The following is a 19,478-nucleotide window of genomic DNA, read 5'->3' as shown; positions in this document are numbered from 1 at the left end:
ACCCCCAACCCCGACTATATTCCTGGTACCAAATCCTTTGATTTACTGGTTGTACCAAAGTCACAGACTAATTGGCAGGATAAATACAGGTGATGTTTTATTTCTTGTCACTTCATTAATGGAGATCAGCTCAGGCTGATTAGTTCTCCTCTAGACATTCGTTAGAATGGTCCTATAACTTGGTGTCATACAGAGAGTAGAAGGGTTTGTGATTGTTGCTTTCCTAGGGGGATTTAATAGTTTTTTGTTTATTTTGTGTGTGTGCATGCACATGACACTCTCATGCTTTCTGCCCCTCTTTTTTCTTCCCTCAGAATCAGCTCAAATAAAATAAACATCTTTAGCTCTTTCTTTAGAAAAAGGGGGAAAAATCACATGCCAATCAAAGTAGAGAAAGATACAGAAAACAGAAGCAGGTGGGAAAAGGCACTTTATAATTCATTAATTTATATTGGCATCTCTTAAAATTTTTATTTTTATGAAAAAGAACTGAAGAATGCTAGAAGGTCATAAACTAGTAAGAAACCACATAGTTTAAAAGATTTGCCACCTTTTTTTAGCTTTATTGACTATTACCAACTTTCAGTATGGTTCAAATAATTAAATACTGCAACTGGGACATTAAAAATACAACCTAATTTACCAAAATAATTGTATTCTGAATATTATGTACAATATTATACATTTTACATTACATAATGGGTTTTTATACATAAAGGTAAGATTTCTGATTATTGGAAATACAAAGTACATCTGAACAAAACATTCCTATGCATACATACACAATCACTCAACTGGAACAATCAAAACCATCTATGAGTGTGGTTATTAAAAAATAAAATTACATTCATACAATAATGATAGAAAATGAAATTTGTTTTTATTAATTTTGAGTATTAATACAAAACCACACACATATGAATTATATAACTTAGTGCTATATATTTAAAAATCTTTATACTTGCAACTGAAATGTCTCTACTCCAAGGGAAGTTTCTGATTTTTAATTTTCTTATTTTAAGGAATCTATTATATTCACAATCATTAAAATGCCTTACACATAGGCAAAAAGCAGACCCAATCCCAGCAAACAGAAAAATCAGAAGAGTCTATCATATCACCATATGTTTCACCATATAGTTTTCAAAAATAATCCTATTTGCAGTTTGGTATGTCTTCATATTCATATTTATTATCATAGTGATTGCATATTGAGGCACAGAGCTTAAAGAGGAAATATATTTTACTTGTAGGGAACCAGATACTGAAACAAGAATATCAATCAAAGGCTTCAGAAAAAAAAAAAAAATTGAGAATGGGTGCTCACATAGAAAACACCACACACAAACACTCACTAGTTTTTAAACAAGTCACTAGTCCTTCAAAAAGGTGAATATGTTGATGTGTCCATACCTCGTTTGAACACTGCAATATCTGATTAAGACCAGGATACTGCCACGTGCGTTTTAATACTCTCTCATTTTTAAATTCAATTCCTCTTAAGCAGAACAGCTATGATTTTAAAGCAATGACAAACATTTTTCTAACTGATCGGAAAAGTCGGAAAAACAATGTCTTTACAACAAAAAAGGCTTTCCAGTTGTATGTCACTTTGCACACAGATCTCACTCCAGAGATACACAGACTGGTGAAAATTCTATCAGAACTATACATAAAGACATCAGAAGGGCAGCAATTAGTAAACGGGCCATTCTCTTTAAAGTTTGCATGGCATTTTGCAGTACTCTCTGTTCTTAAATCCTGTATTTTATCAAAGGCAAAGAACACCTGGAAACTGGAAGCCAGAAAGGTAACACGCTGAAACATACACAAAATCAATGACCTTTCCAACATCACATAATCTATTAAAAAAATTGGGACATGGGGGCTCAGGTTTACCTTATTGTTTTTCTTCTTTTTCATGTTTAGCTTGAATATAAAAGAAGCTCTAGACCTATGTTATCAAAATATATTCATATAAATGTATGCATATTTCTAATACAAAAGTTTTAAAAAAGTCTAAGTTCTTGATTTTTGTAATTAAATATCCTAGAGTTCAGTAGGCAGATTTATGTTTGAGCAGCTTGAAAAGAATCCGTTGGCTGAGCATTGTCTAGAAACTGGGCACAGCTACATTTCAGCTCTTCGATGCGATTTCTCAGCAACTGCAGCCCCGTCTTCTTCCTCCTCTTCTTCCTCCTCGTAGTGTTCCTCTCGGCCCTTGGGGCGGTTGTCATCTCGAACTTCTTGCTCTTCTCCATCATTTTTATCATCAGCCTTAAAATTAAAAAGAAAAAAGAAAAACTAAGAGATAGTGTAGAGTTAGTGATAAATAATTCTCTCTAAAAACAGGATGAAAAGTTACTCATTTTTGGAGGAAAAAAACAAGGAAGAAAAAATGGTACGTAAGCAACAGGGCTGCTGTCTCTCCTACTTTTCATGTTGTCACAACTTTTCCTAATTTCAGGTGGGCCTGTTAAATTCAGTGGTAACTCAGAGACACCATTACCCACTGGTACCTATCCCAAATACATGTATCTCTCCTATACACATGCACACCCACAAACACTCAAGTGCTCAATAGAAATATGTATCCGAGACATACATTTTCATCATTTTCACCATAGGTCTCTTCAGCATTATGCTCCAGTTCCCTTTTTTTCTCTTCAGTCAAATCTTCCTGAACCTAAAACAAACCACAGGTATCATTTAAACACTTTAGTCTTTTAGGCACTTGCAATAATATATTTTGACACTGTTATCACTTAAACACTTGCAATAATATATTTTGATTTCCAAAAAGTTCATTCAAAATAGCAGAAGCAAAACTAAACTCAATATACAACTGAAAAAATATGTCAAGGATTTATCTACTAGGTGTGAAGAAATGTATAATACACCTGTTACAAAAATCAATGTGATTGATCCTGAATGTAGGACTTTTGTGTCTGAATTTTTGATTTATTTGAATAATGGTTAAAATTCCAAATATAAAACACCCGAAGATATTTAGCTTTTAAAACAAAAAATTCTGGCCAGGCGTGGTGGCTCACACCTGTAATCCCAGCACTTTGTGGGACTGAGGCAAGAGATCACTTGAGCCCAGGAATTTGAGTCCTGGAAAACAAAGTGAGACCCTGTCTCTACAAAAAAAAAAAAAAAAAAAATTTATAAAATTAGCTGGGCATAGTGGTGCATGCCTGTAGTCTCAGCTATGCAGGAGGCTGAGGCAGAGGATCACTTGAGATCTGGAGGTCAAAGTTGCAGTAAGCTATGTTTGTGCCACTGCACAACAGCCTCGGTGACAGGGCAAGACCCTGTCTTCTCAAAAATAAAATAATAAAATTAAAATTCCCATTTCTCCATATGGGAGAACTGTAGAAATCTGAGAGCTGTGACACAATGTAAGTTCTATGGAGGCAGGAACTGCCTGTCTTATTCAAGTCACTATCTAGATCAAGCTTGTCCAACCCACAGCCTCTGTAAATCCTCTGTAAAGGCACAAAAAGTAGACACCACTGCCTACATACAATGTAGCAGAAATTTTATGTATCTATTCTATACTTAAGAATATATTTCTCTGGCTAAAATATCTAGAAAATAAAATACAATCATTTCAATTTCTTTATGAAATCATCTATTGACCTGCCTCAAAAATTCCTCTCTCTTTAGTGTTCTAATACAACCTTTCTGTTTTAAGTAGTTTTCCTTTATGTGCACTATTATCACTGTGTACATGATCCCAATATTTATCTCAAAACGTAAACTAAAGCAAGTATCCAAATATTTGTGCTAAACAGTCTCTATTTAATGATCGTATCTCACAGAAAAACAGGGTAGGGCATTTTCTAACTTGTTAACTATTTTGAAAACTATACATATGCCAAAATGTTTAAGTCACTTGAATACATTTCAAAAAAACTGCTGAACATCGGTTAAGTATAATGCAGTCTCCTAATACCAAAGAAAGTCCGATCTCTTCCAGGATCAGAGTATAAGATCCTTGAATAACACAAAAATCACATATTTTGGTGGGGGGAGTGGAGGGGGCTGTTGAAAAATCTAAGGAATGAACAAAGGAAGAAAAGTATACAGATGCTATAATTCAAGAGAAACAAATTATGTGCTGCCTGAATGTGTGCAGCTCAGGTGAGACAAGAATGAATTGCAGCAGAAGAGCTTTGGACAAAACTTGGCCTGTCGAGAGCCTACAAAGGTGACTCTCTAAAGATACCCTGGGCAGAGCCAAACATTTGTGAATCTCTTCTAACCAGTCCAGCGCTAGTTTAACTCACACCTCCTAAACTAACCTGGTACCAAAGAAATACATTTTGAGGACAAAGGCACTGAGTATCTATTGTATTCATATTTCCTGGTGGAACGAGCTAAAGACACCTATCTTGTCTCACCCTACGTTTCTATCAGTGGTCCATAACATCGCCTGTGCCCATAGTCATAGAACCTCATAGTAACATTCCACAAGACATTGGGATGAAAACAATGAAGCACTTACTTCAGGCTGTCTTAAGGTCTAATTGAAACGTCATTAAATTGCTGAAGTGTCCCTGTTAATTTTGATTAACAAAGACATGTCTTCTATAGCCTTAATAATGAAAATGTATTATTTATAAACATTAAAATGTTGCAGCTGAGAGTGGGGGAAAAAACAGCCTTGAGTCTATGCCATATGGTAGGAAGAATATCTAAATCAGGGATCAGCAAACTTTTTGTGTGAAGGGCCAGATAGTAAATATTTAGGCTTTCTGGGCCATAAGATCTCTCTCACAACAATACAACTTGACCACTCTATTTAGCACATACACACACAAAAAAAGAAAACAAAAAACTATAGACAATATGTAAACAGACATGTTTGTGTTCCAATAAAACTTCACTTACGAACTAGGCTGCAGCCTGTAGTTTGCCAACTCCTAACACATACTATGGAGTGAGAAAGACCTTGACTAAAGCCTTGGCTTTGCAGCATTTCTAACTGTATAAATCATAAGGTCAATCGTTTTGGTTATGAAAATCTTCAGGCACATGCAAACAAAGAAAATTATTCAATAAACCCCTTACAGCCACCACCAATGTTCAAAAGCTATCTCAATATTGCAACACCTGCATCATCTATCACTTTTCTATTTTTTACAGTGAATTATTCTTAAAAATTCTAGATGTCATGTAATTTCACCCTCACATATCACAGTATATATATATATATATATCTAAAAACAATAGACTTACATAATCATAATGTGATTATCACACCTGATAAAATAATTCCATAGTAGCATCTGATGTCTCATCCACACTTACATTTTTATGATTGTCTTAATGTCTGTTTACAGTTGGTTTGTTCTAATCATGATTTAAAGGAACAGCACAATAACACGGGATTCACTCCCCTCTTTTTTCCCTACTGCTATGGATTTGCAGTCCTGTAAAATGACCCACATTCTGAATTTATCTGCTTCTTTATATCACTTAACTCATTTCTCTAGTCCCAACATTTCCTATAAATGGATGTTAGCATAAAAGTTTGAAGGAACTCAGGTTCGATTTTAAAAACAAGGGTATTTCCGAGGTGATGGTGTACATTTCCTATTTTTTTAATCACATCAGGAGACACACACATTTATTTGTCCCACTTTTAGTAATGCTAAGGTTGGCCAGTGAGCTCAGTTGGTAACAGCCTGATCCCTTCATGGTGAAGTTCCCTGACCTCTGTTCATCTAGTGACATCATTCACTGATGATTGTTGCTTAGATCATTTGCTTCAATTAGGGGTTACAAAAAAATGGTCACTTTCTATTTCCATCATTCTGTCTATATTCACTTATTTCTATAAAGAACTTCCCCATATCAACTATATAGTTACTGTGCATGGTACACTTAATTATGTTAGCCTTTAAAATCAGACCTAGGTGAGCTCTAATCATGTTTCCGGCAATAAATAAAAGCTATGCAACCTTCAAATTTTTAACTAACCCCTCTGAAGCCCAAGTTTCTTACATGTAAAATGAAAGCATTGGGTGAAAATTCAATGATCCTTAATTTCCTGTACGTATGTGTGGTTGGGGAGTCATGCACCCTTTTAAGACTTTGGTTAGAAAGTCTTTAGCAAATGGGCATATATACACAGATAGGAGTTTCAGACTTCCCAAATGCCATCCACAACTGTCTGCCCTAGGACTATTTCTCCAAACAGTATGATCCTGAGCCATCCGAATCAGCTGGTGGCGGGTGGGTGAAGGGGCACTTATGAAGAACTCTGCTTCCTAGGTTCCATAACAGATAAGATCAAAATCTCAAGGGTAAGGGCCTGGTCCAAAATCTGTATATGCCACAAACTCAAGGTGATCCTTATTCACAGCAAAGACAAAGAACTATTTCCTTGAGTAACAACGGATGCTAGGTTATCTCATTAGTCTCTGGAGATAGGCTATAGAAAATTTAGCTTGTTTACCAGTTGTCAATATAATCTTATTTAGAGACCACTGATTTCAACCACTCTTTAGGGAACCCACAAATGAAAATGCTGTAACCTTCTAGACATATAGAGAACAGACTCTTAGTTAGACACACATTATTATTGTAGTAATATATTACTGATATTTGGGGCAAAAGCAATGTAAACTCATCTTAAAGGCAGTAATGCAGTAATGCCTTTAAGTAAGGCTTCTCGGTAATGAAAAGGAACAAAATGATATGGAGGTTCTAACTGATCTTTAAAATATGCCTAGAATAATAAGCAGAAGCCAAATGTTATTCTTTTATAGTGTAGACATACAGATTATGTCTCCCACAACTGGCCCTCTTAGCATCCTGCTAAAGCTGTCAAAATGCTTTGTCATATTTCCCAAACAATGCTTCTTGTTACTCATTTTTATCTACTATGTTTTAGGCATTTTAGAAATGAGCCTTATCTGATGACACAAAGTTTAACAAACAGCCAAATCCAAAATAAAACAGGTCCACTGAAAAGTGTCTGAAATGGGCTTTGGCTAGATACCCTCTCCTGGTGTCTATTAACACCTTTCTTTCACATATTGAAGATATTATGGGTGTGCAAGGGCAGAAAGCTGAGCCTCAAGTAGGTAAGAACAGTAGGATCCAAAGAAATAAACAGAATGTGATGAACAAAAGGCCTTCAGCAACATTAGCTATAGTGACGAACACCCTGCTTTAACAAGAGAGTTTTTTCCAATTGAAGAGCTTCTTAGCCGGGCATGGTGGCTCACGTCTGTAATCCCAGCATTTTGGGAGGCAGAGGTGGGAGGATCACCTGAGGTCAGGAGTTCAAGACCAGCCTGGCCAGCATGGCAAAATCCCATCTCTATTAAAAATACAAAAATTAGCCGGTGTGGGGGCAGATGTCTGTAATCCCAGCTACTCGGGAGGCTGAGGCAGGAGAACTACTTGAACCCAGAAGGCAAAAGTTGCAGTGAGCCAAGATCACGTCATTGCACTCTAGCCTGGGAGACAGTGAGACTCTATCTCAAAAAACAAAAAATAACAAAAAAAGAAAAGCTTCTTGACATGGTGATTTACAGGCTGGCAGTCTCATGTTGTATGCACATATTCATTCGGCCAGTGAAGGTGAACAAATGCCTTGTACTTGTTCTCTTCTGCATGTTTAGATTAATCTGTTTTCAGTTACATTGAGGGAAATTAAAGTATTCTGATTTTTTGTCATTTAATCTATATATTTTTGAACATGTAAATAATTTTAAAGCGTACATAGCACTTTTTGACAATGCCATAAATTGTCTTGTCTGCTTACAAGGTGATAAAACATTTGGAATGTAAGCAATGTGAGGAAAGGATCATGCCTTCCACTCAAACAATCCCAAACAAGACACAAGAAATGTTTGTAAGTAATAATAATTTTTATGTCTTGGAAAGATAATACTACTGCACTAAGATAAAAGAAGGCAGAGTAGTATAAATTTCCTAAAATCATACTTCTTTTGGGTCCTCTACTCTTAGAGGCCAAGTCTATAAGTTTGATGGGCTATACCTCTGAACAGGTGTGGCCCAGGCAAGATGCAATTCTTCCCCAGGAGGAAATGCTGACAGAAACAAGTCTGTACGCTGGAGGGGAAGGGAAGCGATGGCAGCCACAGGCCTTGCATTCTAGTGGTTAGCTGGGGCAGCTGCAAGACTCTAAGGTTTAATGGAGATTTGAAAAAACAAAAAAACAAAAAAAAAATGCACAGTTCCATAACATTTCATGGTTTTCAGAGTGCTTCCACCAATGAGGTTTCACACACATAGGCACTTATAAACAATGCAATATGTGTTTCCATATTCTATGTTCCGCTTTATTTTTCTCATTTTGCCATAGTCTGACAAGAACTTTGTCTCTATCACCAGTGCCTAAATGGTGTTTGGGAACCACTCTTCTCCTCTCTCAAGGGAAGACCTGGGAACCATGGACAGAGGTGGGAAGATACAAACATTAATCATCTCATAACCACAAAAATACATCACAGCATGAACAAGGGACACTCGAGGGGCAGAGAGGAAAGTTACACTGGGAAGAATAAAAGGCATGTGGGACTTCCTCTAGGGGCACATGGAGCAACAGTTCTCAGTGACAGGGTGGCAACCTGGAGCACATGCCGGAGGAGGCCTGAACACTGCTTAAAGAATTTTTGGCAGGGAACCAGGGAAACAGAATTAGGACCTGGGGCCAGGTGCAAGAGAAAGAGTCCTGTCAGTCCAGTAGATCTGAAGGGGATGATTGGCAGGATGAGGAGCAGTTGCTGAGGTTAGGCAGCACTCAGCCAGAGCAACCTCCTCTGTCTTAGCACCATTCTCCTTCCCTCTTGCCTCTGTCTTTCTTCTCTTTCTACTCTTGATTCCTCTTGGATCTCAGGATTTCTCTCCTCCATCTTAACTGATCATAAAATAAAATTGAAAAGGAATCAGTAAACACTGATTAAAATTTTATGTTTAACCTTCTGAATTTTTAAAAAGAGGCCAAGGTGAACCTTTTCTCTTTTAATCCCTCAAAGATTCCTAGTATTGGACATAATAAAACAAAGTGGTATTACTCTAGACATCCTGTTATATGAGAAGCCTGGATGAGTATCTTTTCCTTGCCTAATGTCTTAATATTCAAGGTCACTATTTTCTCTGCTGCTCTCTTTCTGACAAGACAGCCAAGGGTCTTGATTAGGATGATAAACCAAAGAACAAAAAGATCAAGCCAGAAAAGTGCATGTTATTAGAGATGTTGCCAGTGACCCTAAAGAGCAACATCCTTTTCTGTTTTCCTGGTATAAGCACAAATTTTCTCATCAGCTCTGAAAAGCTTAGAAAATCAGTAAGAATAAGAAAGCAGACCTATTCGAAGGAACTGTGTGTGTGAGAGCACAGCTCATGAAGTCTGCACAGGATCTCCAGTGGTGGGGTGTGTCTGTTTAGCCTGCCATATGTCCATCCTCCCATGGAGTTCCCCTTAGGGATAAAAACCACACATTTGCAAGACACCTGGCTGAGAAGCAGCTCTGAACCAGGGTTTTAATTTGGGAACTACTTACTGGTCCATAATGAGACTAAATACAGGGTTTTGGCCTAATTTGTATCAGACTCTAAAATATTGCAGTTGTTTATACAGCAGAATGCTGTGATAAAATGGCTACAACAAACAGCATTCACCAATTACACCACATGCAGCACCATAATAAATCAATTACACCATAAGTAGCACCACAATAAATGCTACTTATATCTAATTAACAAGATGCCCGAAGTTTACAATGAAAAGCAAACTAAAATAAAATATTAAGAAACTCTATCTTTGCATTTTATTCAACTGAGCTCTTTACACCTTTTTCTTCCCTCTTTATTGTTAAATTTAATTAAGATACTGAATTCTTATAGGGAATAGGCCAGAAGGAGAGACTGTAAAATGTACAAAAATGTTTGGAGGGTGTTAAGTGGATTCCGATAGACACTCTGGGGTATTGCTGTGAGGTAGGCACCAGGGAGATGCCTGAAGAGAAAGTTCCGGGGCCAGTTTGGATTCCCTGAATGTGCAGAGGGAGACAGGAGAAAATATTCTTTTACAAAAGATCACACAAATCTAAGTCCACCATTCCTGAAAAGTTAAATACTTTCTTAATTCAAAATTTCAGGTGAGAACCAAAGAGATGGATTCTATTACCCTGCATTTGTTATCTTCTAACCAAACGTCTCCAGTGCCATGATCCATTTTTGCTTTAAACAACCCTTTCTTATCCTGCTTAAATCTTTCTGAACATTTCTACGGAAGGCATGTCAAAGTCAATAGTGCTGAGGTTTGTTTAAAGTTAGTGTATGTGATAGACCCATCTGATCAGTCTCTGGGATTCAATTCTTACTACCTCCTCTTCTGCCTCTTCTTGGTACTGTTCATCAACATTATCCTCCTGCTGGTCTGGATTTCCTGCCATCTGTTGAAACAAAAGGGGAGGTTCATGTTACTGTACATCAGAGATGCCTTTTACACAGTACTCTGGGACAAAGAACAAGCATGCCACCATGAAAAGGGCACTTTCAAAGCATCTGGGGCCAGGAAATGATGAGTAATCATTTCCAATACAAAGCCCAGGATGTCTGTTACCCTCTCTCTCAGAGTACAGGCATATCATGTGATAAAGTGGCCTAAAAACCACCAAAGTGGCAAACCTTCCGTCACTGTAGATTATGACTAGCCTTTTACATAAACCAGATGTTTGTTAAAATACCCCAGTTAAATCCAGCCTTTCCTCGTGGCATCTGCTTACCACCAAATGTTCCTCCACTTCTGTATTCTCTTGCTTTTGATTACTTTGTTTTTGCTCTTCATTTTCATCTGGCAAATTTTCTTCTCTCACTTGTTCAGCTTCTTCAAATTCATCCTCACCTTGATTATTAGGGTCATCTGCTGGGTTTATATCCTCTACAGCTGCCCTCTGTAAAATTTTAATAAAAAGCAACTATCACTTCAAAACTGAGGATCAAGTTTAATTTCATTTGAAAGGCTACACACTGGTAGAAAATGAAATCGTCCTTCCCTGAATTGTTCAGATCTATCCTTGCCAAGACTCACAAGAATCAAGCATCGCACTGTCAAAAGAGAAAACTCCTGCTTTACTTGTCAGAGGCTTGATGAACCAGAATGAGGTACAAATAGCACTTCTTCCCTGCAAGTGATTTCAAAATAGTCCTCAAAACTCTACTGACACAAGTACTGTGAACAGAACTGAATAAACAAGAAAATAATTAATAAAAGTCAGAGGACCACGTGAGAAAAAAAATACTAATTTAGGTGGGGGGATTTAGATGGGCAATTAACTCATTTCACTGCTATGTTGATTTTTATACTAACTTCCCTGTGCAAGCAATGTTTAACATGTCAGAGGTGAAAAGTGGTTGATGGGAAAAAAGGCCCATACCAGAAAGGATCTATAAAAAGGATGTGAAAAGGAGACAAGACAAGAAAAAGGCTAACTCAAAAGGAAACGGTCATTTTCTAGTATGGATCCAATGTCTTTATTAACAATCACTCCCATGAAATAGAGAGCTGTCAAACCGGCAAGAGATGGGAGTTAAAGAGGTCTGAGCTACCCAACTGCCCAACAGGGCAATATATTATGAAAAATGTCCTCCCTAAATCATCTCCCAAGTTACTGTGCTCAACAAAGGCCCTTCATATTATCAACTTTAGAATTATTTCAATTTTCCACTTAAGCTCCCAAAGCACCTTCCAAATAATACACATTCTCATAAAGATTTAGATTTTAGAGCCTGAGATGGGCAAGAACGGTGATGCTTGTCATGAGGTGCCCCAAACACTCCCAGGTCATCAACAGGACACTTACTAAAGCTGTAAATGCTTCTAAGAGACAGTAAAGCCACAGAGTAGGATTTGGTCTCTATCAGTCTTCTCCAGACAAGATTCTACTTCAATTCACTTCAGAGTCTTGAACATGTTTGAGAGTTCATTGCAGTCTCAGCTGATCTATTATCTGCACATCCCTGGCCATGCTATTCCAGTGCAAATGACACTATTCTTGGGAATGTAGAGACTAACAAATTGCCACCTTCACACTAAACTCTAATTACTCCACAATCTCTTGTCATATGGATTTTCTTTAGTGCACTATCAAAAAGTTGTATGGAAATACAGGAAAAATGTAACATTCATTTCAGAAGAAAGTACCAAATATCTTTTGCAAAAGTTCATAAAATTGACTAGCTCAACTCTGACCAAGTAACAGGTATGAATTAGCAGGCACAGTTGTTATATTCAAATAAAATAGAAAAAGAGAGGAACAAGTGGGATTAACCATTTCTAATTAAAAGTAAGAATGGTACAAACGCCAGTGTTTCCCAGCATGTTCCCCAGAACAAATAAACAGATGATAGGAAAGTAAAGGATCATATAATCAAGTAATCAAAGCCTACAGCAGTTCCCAAACAAGTGACTGAGATACCCTTCCTACCACCCCATGCACATTTGCAGGCCTTTGTACACTTGCTTTCTTCCTCTTTCATAGTCTCTTGCTCTCTCATTTGTTTCTGCTCTCAAGTATTTGCTCTTTCCTGAAAATATTTCAAGACTAGGTTCCCTTAAGCATATTTTCAGAAATCTTGATGCAAGGAATGCCAGGGAAAGGTGTTCTGCCACATCTTGGTGCAAGTTAAGTGGAAAAGCTGTTTCCATCAAGAGGCCTTCAAGGAGCTAGCAGGAAGACTTTCTTGATGATTATCAAGGACATGGGTTCTCCTCTTAATCCACTGGATCGATATAAACAGAGCCACGTGATAGCAAAGACTGACTGCTATAAACATGGTAGTTTATATCTATTAGCAAAAGATGACCGGGCAGTTAAAATAAGTTGTAAAAGTCATCTACACATACACACAGGAACGGGCTCACTAAACATTTGCTTGCTTCGCTTGTAGGCAGGGCCAAGGATCTAGCCCACCTGGCTGAACTGGAGGTCTCAGTCGTTTTTGGTAAACACAAATAACAATGCTGGTTATTAGATGTCTACCTACTTATATTATAAATTTTCTGGTCATGCTGTGGCTCAAGCCTGTAATCCCCACTTTGGGAGGCCGCAGGCGTGGCTGGACCACGCAGGTCAGGAGATCGACCACCCTGGCTAACATGGTGAAACCCTCGCCTCTACTAGTAAAATACAAAACTAGCTGGCGCAGTGGCGTGGCCGGGGCCCCAGCTACCGAGGCTGAGGCAGGAGAATGGCCTGAACCTGGGATGGAGCTTGCAGTGAGTCAGATCGCGCCACTGCACTCCAGCCTGGTGATACAGCGCCAGACTGCCTCAAAAAAAAAAAAAAAAAAATTTTCTTGTGCCAAGGCCTGTACCCAACAAATCCTTCATGTCTCAAACCACACATCCTCATCCATATATTTATTAAAACGGTCACTAGACTGCTGAGAGGTTACACAGAGCCACACAACATACCTAACACCCTAGCAGACTGCTCGACACGCTCAGGAAGGGTTAGTTTCCTTTCTCTGGTCCCATCTCCAACTTCCACACTTGCCTTTTACTCCCCCTATCTTTCAGAGTTACTGCCATTTCAATGTCTCTCAATTTTGCTTTTCTAGGTTTTAGTTCAATTAATGTAAAAGTCATCAGAAAAAATAAATTCTGTTTTTTTCCCTAGAGCACTCTTTAAACCAGCTCATCACATACACGTCCACCATGGTTTACAGTTAAAAACACTGCCCATACATAATTATGCAAGCCACTTTTCTTCTGTGCTGAGGATGTAACAGAAATATCTGGGGCTGAAGGCTGGCATCAGGCAAATTTTCAACTCTGTTTCCCACCTTATGAGTTTCCATGTGTCAGGGGCAGAAGAGAGGGTACTTACATCTGCCTCAGATTCTGGGTCGACTTCTCGGGGTCCTTGTTCACGAGGCTCATGTCTATTACCTGGGTCTCCTTCTGCTTCATCTTGGTGCTGGTTGTCTCTTTCATAGGCTAGCAAATGAAAGAAACTAAAATCAGCCCCAAATGAATCAAACATGATTTCCCTTTCAACTCAAAGAAAAGCCACCAGTGGACTTTCCTACAGACCATATTACCTCCACCTCTGTTAACTCAACATAAGGCCTATGTCTTGGCTTTTCCAAATAAAGTTATGTTCTTTTCACAGACTGTGCGTCCAAAGAGATGATATGGGTCAGACACTTTTCTTCTAAAATAAATACTTTTCACAGGGGCTGTAATTTTTCCCCCATATGCAAGAAAACAACAACAATCAAAACTTTCTCAATAAAAAAAGCCCAGTTGATTGGACACTGCGGAAGAAATCAACTAATTTTGATAGTATCCGAGGAAATAGCTGGGCTCCAAAAGAAGAAATTGATAGTTTCAGGAAATGCAAGGAAGAACAACCCCATCTGTGGAGCTCAGAAACAAATATAGCCCATCACATATTTTCTGATACAGTAATGACGACGACTGCCACAGCAAAGAACAGCACACATTCATACTCAGACATTTACTTGCTGCTTTTTGAAAAAATATTTAGATAAAGAGAATTGTATGAGCACAAAAAGAGAAGAACAAAAGAAAGAGAAGAAAAAAAAAAGCAAACTTCTTAAAACAATTAAGATAGAAGAGGAAAGTTTAAGTATATGCAGTGTACTAAGCCTAGAGAAAATAATGATACAAGGTAACTTACCATCAGGCTTCAAGTGCACAAAGGGATTTACTACTTAGAGAAGAGGACAAACCATTCTCTAGTCTTACTGATATTGGAACAAAAAAGCTTAAAGTGCCACATAGGGGACACAAGGAAAACAATTTCTTGACTGTGTAAGAGCTGTAAAATATCACAACAGGCTATTAAGGGAGGTTGTATGTAATCACTTTCTTTTTTGACTTTTTAGAAAAGGATACACATCTAAGTGTTAGTGGCGCCAAAGAGAAAGTTAGTTACATTCTGGTTCTACTATAACAGTAAGCAATATTTGATAAGTTATATATTAAGTGCTTACCATAAATGAAAGCTACTATTGACTGAATTTTAAAACATTTTAAGGCAATGACGTAAGGACTTCCAAGGTAAGGAGAAAATGTAGATGTTTCCCAAAGCATAATAATACTATAATAATTTGTCAGAAATATTATATTTAGTATATAAAAAGCTTAAACTACAGGCAAAATGACAGAGAGGAAACAGATTATCTTGAGCATTTTTCACTACCAGTGTGCACTGCTTAAGAGGATTAAGAAAAAGACACATGATTCACAAATCTCCTTTGCACTTACTCAGGTATGCATATAGCTCATTGATGTTATATAATATTGGCTCATTGGTAATACACAATGTTATCAAGTAATTTATTAAAATATTCATCATCTAAGAAGTCTCACCACCTCCTTCCTCTTCTTGGATTCCCTGGTCCTCTGCTCCCTGAACGATATCATTATCCATAGCATCATAATGAGCTTGCTGCCTACGAGAGACACAAACATGATAAATCCAGTGAGACAAATTCAGAGGCATAATTTGACATAGGTCATTTATCTTTAAAGACAGTAAAAAGCAAAATTTCTCAACATTTTTAAGAAGCCATAAAAACTTTTCAAAAACCTCTTATGTATGCAATTAGGTAGAATAAAAATTCCAGATACACTTTCAAAAGGTATCTTAAAAAGATAAAATATCTTTTAATGATAAAATAAAATAAAGTTGGCACAAAGCCTGTAAGGCTATTTGGAGACCTAACCTACCACTTTTAAGCAGAAAAAAATATTATTTTTAAAATTAAATATTTGGTATTTAATTTTCAAGTAGCTGTCCTGCCTTGGCTATTTGAGTAATATGAGCCCCTTAACTTCATGAATCACAAATGCACAAAACTGTTTTGAATCTGCGTATGCAAACTGGAGCAGGGGCTGTCTTCGCTCACTGAGGAAGGGGAAGGCTACCGGAGCTGCTCTTGGTGCTGCGGCCGGCCCTCCTCAAGCTTGGCCTGCCTCTGCAGGGCCATCTCTCTCGCCAGCTGCTGCTGCTGCTGCTGCTGCTGTTGCTGCTGCTGCTGCTGTTCCTGCTGCCGTAGTAAGTGCCCCTGCAGCCTCTGCTGGTGCAAAGCTTCCTGGTGTTCCCGCAGCCGCTGGGCCTCCTCCGCCTGCTGCACTGCCAGTCTCTGCTGTTCCAACTGCTCCTCATAGGGTGATCGGAATTTGATCATTGGCTTGGCTGAAGGGTACACCTGGGATGAAAAGGAATTGGTGCAGAGCAAGAGGGGTTACTTCCTCTGGGTTTTCTCTTCATTTGTTTCTCCTGACAAACTCGGGAGGCAGGGCTGGCTTATTAACGCCTATTTGTCAGGTGAACTGTGATTATACATAAAGTCCAAAAACTCCTATTTCCCAACTTTCTCTGAATCACCCTTGGCTTCTTTAGCAGCAGATGTTTCCAACTGCTGGTATTAAGGCAGATTTTCAATGTGCTCCCTTCTCAAATGGAACAGAAGGCACAACAGAAGATATCAGTTTCAAACTGTAAAATTTATGTTCACAAGGCTCTGATACAAACAAGTAGTTGGTAACTTTGGTAACTTCACGTTAACCGGGCAATCTGTGACCTGATGCTATGCCTACGGCTTTTTCCATGAACAGTTTAAGACTGAGGGATGCTAATTAACTCTAGTAATGTATATACCAATCCCAGGCAAAGCATAGCCAAAAAAAAAAAAAAAAAAAAAAGCCACAGTCCAGATTATAGTGGAAAAGCAGATATTCAACTTTTTTTCCAAAGAAACTAAGAATGGCTGAGAAGATGGTGCCTTCTGATAAAAGGGAAATCTGATAGAGCAATTCTTAAAACTCTGCTTCCCTGAGATACTATCTCACCCCAGTTATAATGGCTTTTATCAAAAAGGCAACAATGAATGCTAGTGAGGATGTGGAGAAAGGGGAACCCTCATACACTGTCGGTGAGAATGTAAATTAGTATAGCCAATATGAAAAGCAGTATGGAGGTTTCTCAAAAAGCTAAAAATAGAACCACCATATGATCCAGCAATCCTATTACTGGGCACATATCCAAAAGAAAGGAAATTGCTATATTGAGATACCTGCACTCTCAGGTTTATTGCAGCATTACTCACAATGGCTAAAACATGAAATCAACCTAAGCATACATCAACGGATGAATGGATAAAGAAAATGTGGTACATAGGCACAGTCATAAAAAAGAATGAAATCCTGTCATATGCAGCGACATGGATGGAACTGGAGGTCCTTATGTTAAATGAAAAAATCCAAGCACAGAAAGTCACATATTGCATGTTCTCATCCATGTGGGAGCTTAAAGAAAGGATCTTGATAAGACAGAGAGTGGATTGATGGTTACCAGAGTTGGGAAGGGGGATGAAGAGAGACTGATGAATGGTACAAACATAGTTAGAGAGAAGGAATAAGACCTAACGTTTGGTAGTTCAGTAGGGTGACTACGGTTAACAATAATCTATCTTATATTTCAAAATAGCTACAAGAGAAGAATTTGAATGTTCCCAAAATAAAAAAGAGATAAATGTTTGATGTGGTGGATATCCCAATTATCTAGATTTGATCACTATACATTATATGAATGTTTCAAAATATTGTACATACTCTGAAAATATACACACATGTCATGCATCAATAAAAAATGTCTGTATTCCATTGAGCTACTCCCCATCCTCACTGCCATACTCCAACTAACAAAAGCACACACAATTCTCACCAAAGCAAAGAAAGTTGAGGGCTGGAAAGCAAAGCTGGTGGGGAATTACTTCCCCTATTGGGGAAGGACACAAGACTGGAAGAAGCTTTCTGAGGTTAAGTTTGCAACTACCCAAGAGGGCAACTACAGAGGTCTTCACACCTGCTTAGCCTAAAGCCTCAAGCAGCTTGAAGTCTCAGAAAATCTGAGGCCAAATAAAACTTGAGTTATAAATAGAAGGTGATCAGCATCCATGTAAAGGCCAGGTAACTTACTATTGAGACTCAGTTTAGAGGCAGTAAAAGAAAGGCATCTAGCTGCAATAAGTGTTGGTTTAAAAGAAGAAAGGGTAGAGTTTTCTTTTAAAGCATCATTTATAATAATCCTGGCCATTTTTTTTTTTTTAAGAAAGGGAAAAGTCTTACGTGTAAGTGGTGTGTCCAGTAAGGGATCCTGAGCAGAGGCTGTTTAGATATGCTTACCCAGTAGAATATCTCCAAGTAACAAAATCAGATTTTTGATAATTAAATAACCACCTTGAAGGTGAATGCAAAAGGCAACATACTGACAATAAATGAACAGAGAGAGGAGGACGCCTGATCATAGAAAATGAGACTTTTCTCTGCCTCAAGATGCTCAAGGCAAAATTTGGTACAAACTGGGAAGGTGCTCCATTGGGTGCTCACCTGTTCTACTCTATTAAGGTGATGTGAGAATGAATCTCTGACTGTATACAACTGACAAAAAGAAGAATGCACATGTACAACAGTTGTGCTCTCTGATCACCAACCACCTTTCCGAGGTATGCAAACAGCTCTGCTATTAACATTACAAGAGAAAATTTAAATATGAGCACACAATGTTTAGTAGAATCACTCTCATTTTTATTTTAGAGATTGTGATATATTACCTTAACATGTAAAAATAACACCAGGTTTTCCATCCCAGTATACCATACCAGAAGCGGGTGACCTCATACCTCAGCACGCGCGTGGCCTTCCAGGAGGTTGGCTGCTTCTCGCTGCTCATGCTGCTCTTTCCACTCCCGATCCTGCTCCTCTGGTGATGGATCGTGTTCCTCCTCAAGATGTTCTGCCTGCCCGACCTGCTCCATTTCTTCCTCCTCCAGGGCCTTTCTGTGCTCCTCTTCTACCTGATGCTCCTCAGGCTCTCTGCGTTCCACTTCTTGTTGGACTGGTTCTGGGGGAGCCTGAAATTCTGTCTCCTTATGGGTGGTAGCATAGAGTTTTGTGTCTTCTGCTCTTCCAGGAATTGCTTCATGGTTCTGCCACACATCACTATTTCGAGACACCTAGGCCAAGCACATCACTGGGAATGACACTCTTCCATTTCAAAAGTAATGATATAATTTCTTTATTTCCATGTCTATGGGGCATGCGGCTACAACATAAGAAGGTGTCTAGAAATATATACAGTCCTGGCTTTATGGCTGCAATGGAGTCACTTAATTTTCTTACTATGTAATCTCACTTATAAGATAGATAATATAAGCAAAGCTTCATCTGTGAAGAATACAGTAAATAACCTGGAAAATAAAACCTCCATGTAACCAATATCTCAGAAGTAAACTAATTCCTATTTTCCCTTAGAATAAAAAGCTTCAAGTGATGAAATATTTACATAATTTTCTTCAATGTAAATTTTGTTTTCAATAACTATTTGAAAAGAGAAGGGTAAGATAAAATTGAGGAGTTGGGTTTAGTTTTTATTAGTTTGGTTTACTAA

General features: G+C 38.1%; 1 protein-coding gene across 6 annotated transcripts in view; it reads right to left on the bottom strand.

Moving 5' to 3' along the window:
• Positions 1–533: 533 nt before the first annotated feature.
• Positions 534–19,478, bottom strand: part of GOLIM4 (golgi integral membrane protein 4) — a 79,519-nt gene continuing 60,574 nt past the window's right edge. For 3 of the 6 annotated variants that reach the window (XM_009201399.3, XM_017955729.2, XM_009201400.3), the window contains 8 exons: positions 18,712–19,044; positions 15,953–16,236; positions 15,395–15,477; positions 13,884–13,993; positions 10,779–10,946; positions 10,377–10,445; positions 2,606–2,686; positions 534–2,277 (listed from right to left, as the gene is read on the bottom strand). In XM_009201399.3, coding sequence (XP_009199663.1) covers positions 2,131–2,277; positions 2,606–2,686; positions 10,377–10,445; positions 10,779–10,946; positions 13,884–13,993; positions 15,395–15,477; positions 15,953–16,236; positions 18,712–19,044 — 1,275 coding nt within the window. In that variant the 3' untranslated portion in view covers positions 534–2,130. Of the gene's footprint in view, positions 2,278–2,605; positions 2,687–7,482; positions 10,041–10,376; positions 10,446–10,778; positions 10,947–13,883; positions 13,994–15,394; positions 15,478–15,952; positions 16,237–18,711; positions 19,045–19,478 lie in introns of those variants that run through there. The other 3 variants (XM_003894862.4, XM_017955730.2, XM_017955728.2) reach the window with 2 other exon arrangements.

Source organism: Papio anubis, chromosome 2, assembly GCF_008728515.1.
Source record: "Papio anubis isolate 15944 chromosome 2, Panubis1.0, whole genome shotgun sequence".
Classification (NCBI taxonomy): Eukaryota; Metazoa; Chordata; class Mammalia; order Primates; family Cercopithecidae; genus Papio; species Papio anubis.
The sequence above is the reverse complement of the archived record's forward strand: the minus strand, read 5'-3'. Positions and strand labels throughout refer to the sequence as shown.